This window comes from Hippocampus comes, unplaced genomic scaffold (assembly GCF_001891065.2).
Source record: "Hippocampus comes isolate QL1 unplaced genomic scaffold, H_comes_QL1_v1.1 scaffold257, whole genome shotgun sequence".
NCBI lineage: Eukaryota > Metazoa > Chordata > Actinopteri > Syngnathiformes > Syngnathidae > Hippocampus > Hippocampus comes.
In genome coordinates, this window is record NW_017804972.1 from 150,013 (window position 1) to 152,654 (window position 2,642).

At 42.3% G+C, this 2,642-nt stretch overlaps 1 protein-coding gene across 2 annotated transcripts in view; it reads left to right on the top strand.

The window, feature by feature from the left end:
- Nucleotides 1–2,642, top strand: part of LOC109529110 (syntaxin-binding protein 4) — a 55,522-nt gene that overhangs the window by 4,193 nt on the left and 48,687 nt on the right. For both annotated transcript variants that reach the window (XM_019892287.1, XM_019892297.1), the window contains exon 2: nt 1,105–1,178. In XM_019892287.1, the coding sequence (XP_019747846.1) occupies nt 1,105–1,178 (74 nt within the window). The remainder of the gene's footprint in view (nt 1–1,104; nt 1,179–2,642) is intronic.

Genomic DNA, 2,642 nt, shown 5'->3' on the forward strand with positions numbered 1-2,642 from the left:
AAGGCCCGGCGGACCGGTACCGGTCCGCGGACCGGCGGTTGGGGACCCCTGCTCTAGAGGGGTCCTAAAAATGGTGGGGGTGAAGGGGCACTAAAACGGTGATTGTAATCACAGTAGGCAGGAAATACCTTCAACATACTACAGCATACTACATTCTTTCTTTAAAGTATTTGAACAGATCCAGCTAACAGAGAGGGGCTAAAAAAATCACAGTGAGGAATAAATTCCTAAACAGGTCCTAAATGAGGGATGAAACCAAGCACGGGTACAAACTTCACATGATGACAAAACAATATTGGAACAAGTTTTCCTTCCTCATTGGCGAGCCACCCAGGTGAGCTGGTCTGGAGCTGAATTTGGCCCCAACATACCGCTTGGGTAGTACAAGAACCTTTGAGAGGGGTCGGAGTCTCTTCCACTCTGGAGTTGTCCTCAGTGTGTACATACATACCGGTACTTGTTTCCCCCAAGGCTTGTTGCTTGTATGTTACCGTACACTCATGTGGACAAGAGGGTAGCCTCCTCTACCTTCAGATGGGCGGGCAGGTCCTGACTTGAGTGTGCCTGTGCACAAAACCGCAGTTCAGAGTGCCCATCCTTTCTCGAGTCCTTGGTTGGGATGTTGGAGACTGCTGCTTCTAGGGAGTCCCTCATTTTGCTGGGGACTTTAAACCTTTCAGGGACATCGGTTACTACAGTGGTCATCTTGTCATATTATCAGATTACAGGGTGCATGAAAGGGTTAATGCTCATGTGGGCAAAGACAATGAGACCTGGAAGAGTGTGATAGGAAGAAAAGCCCCCCCCCCCCGACATGAACCCCATCGGTGCTTTCTCTGCTAAAAAACAAAACAACAAAAAAAAAACCCAGCATAGACCAGCATAGTTTTGTTGTGTCTTCCTGATGGTCCTGATGGTGTCCCTTCATTTGTGAGCCCTGTATTTTTGTATTTATGTACACCCTCTAACTCAATGTTTTTGTATCTTATGCATTTTGCTACTGTCCATGCTGCTAAAAATTCGATGAAGAAAGATTTCTTAAATTTTCCTGTCAATGTATTATCCATGCACTTATTTGTCCCCCCTTTCTTCATCTTTAACCAGGACACTCATGGGTCCATATGGTGTCGACAGAACAGTTCACTCCATGGACTTTACAGATTGCGAGAATGGCTTAGGTGAGTGTATCAGTTTTTAAAGAAAGTTAGAGATGAGTTTCAAGAACTGTTTCAGCAAAAATATAATTCTGTAGCCACAGGAAAAACTACAAAAAATACTTGTGACACACATTAGGGTTCGTACATGCTAGTGCACAATCTGATTTGTTGATTTAAGTATTGCACAATGAATGTTGAGCATCATGTTTTTGGCTTGCGGAGTAGACAGAGCCCATTCTAGCAAAAAATCATTTATGAATGTGTATCTTTAGTAAATGAGGGAGAAACAGTAAAAGAGAAAAAGCCAGGCTCAAGCAGGATTTGGATTTGGCCCACCTGTAGGTGAGCGGGGAATTATTCCGCAGCACACAAAGAAGTCAGTGATTACTTGCAAACACTGCAACTACTCACCATGCAAACCCCGGTGCTGTTGTGGGCCTGGGACAGGTTTGCCCATTTGGACAAATTATGCAAACGTTACCTGACTGTTCCAATGGCAAGCACACTGAGTGAGAGGATTATTTATTTTAGCATCCTGCAGCTTCGGGTTAGCTTTTACCCAGCCCATGTCCATGCTGTGCAGCTATACTGACAAATTATTATTGACGTCATCAGCGACTTATTTGTTGACGTTAAGTAAAATCTTCATCACATCTGTGGCAACTTTTAAAATTTGAGGTTGTACAACCCATCTTGTGTTAATGACAAAATTACTGGTACATGTACAGTTGGTTTGTTCCACCATTTGGTAGGGACCTAAAACAGCCAATTATGGAAACTATTCATTAACGTTTGTTTAAAAATAGCTGGGTATTTGGTGTGCAAAAGTGTGAAATCAACCCTTTCATGCACCAATAATGATAACCTGTAACCTGATCACGATAAGTTGTCCACTGTGGTAACCGCTGTCCCTGATAGGGTTAAAAACACAAGTAAATTTGCAGTTATCTATCAGACTACAGTGAAACTCCTCTACAACGAAATCATGTTTGCAGCAAGAAATTTTTCACAACAGGGGGTTTTTCACTGTAGCAAATTTGATCTCAGATGTAAGCACACACACACCCACACACACAAACGTATGTGTACACGCACACACAAACGTTTGTGTACTCTATTTTTATTCCAATAGTACATAAGTATGAGCACACACTTATTTGACACTTCATATTGTCAGTGTAGAAAGAAAAAAAGGGAAAGAAATTGCGAAATTTACGATCAGCATTCACTTTCACTTACATCAATTTCTTGGAAAATGTATTTTATTTTGCTTGCTCCGTCTTTCATTTTGATCACTTTTACCCTCTCTTCCAGCATCAGAGCTCTTCTTGTCTTAGCTGCTTGACATCAAAAGGTCCGTTTTGTAGCCATTTTAGCAATGCAACGTCCATCCTCGTCTGAATCTAACAATAACAAATACTTCCTGACATGCAATGAACTTTTAAGCCAGCCACGGGATGCTTCGTAGTCCTCGATGGCCATAGT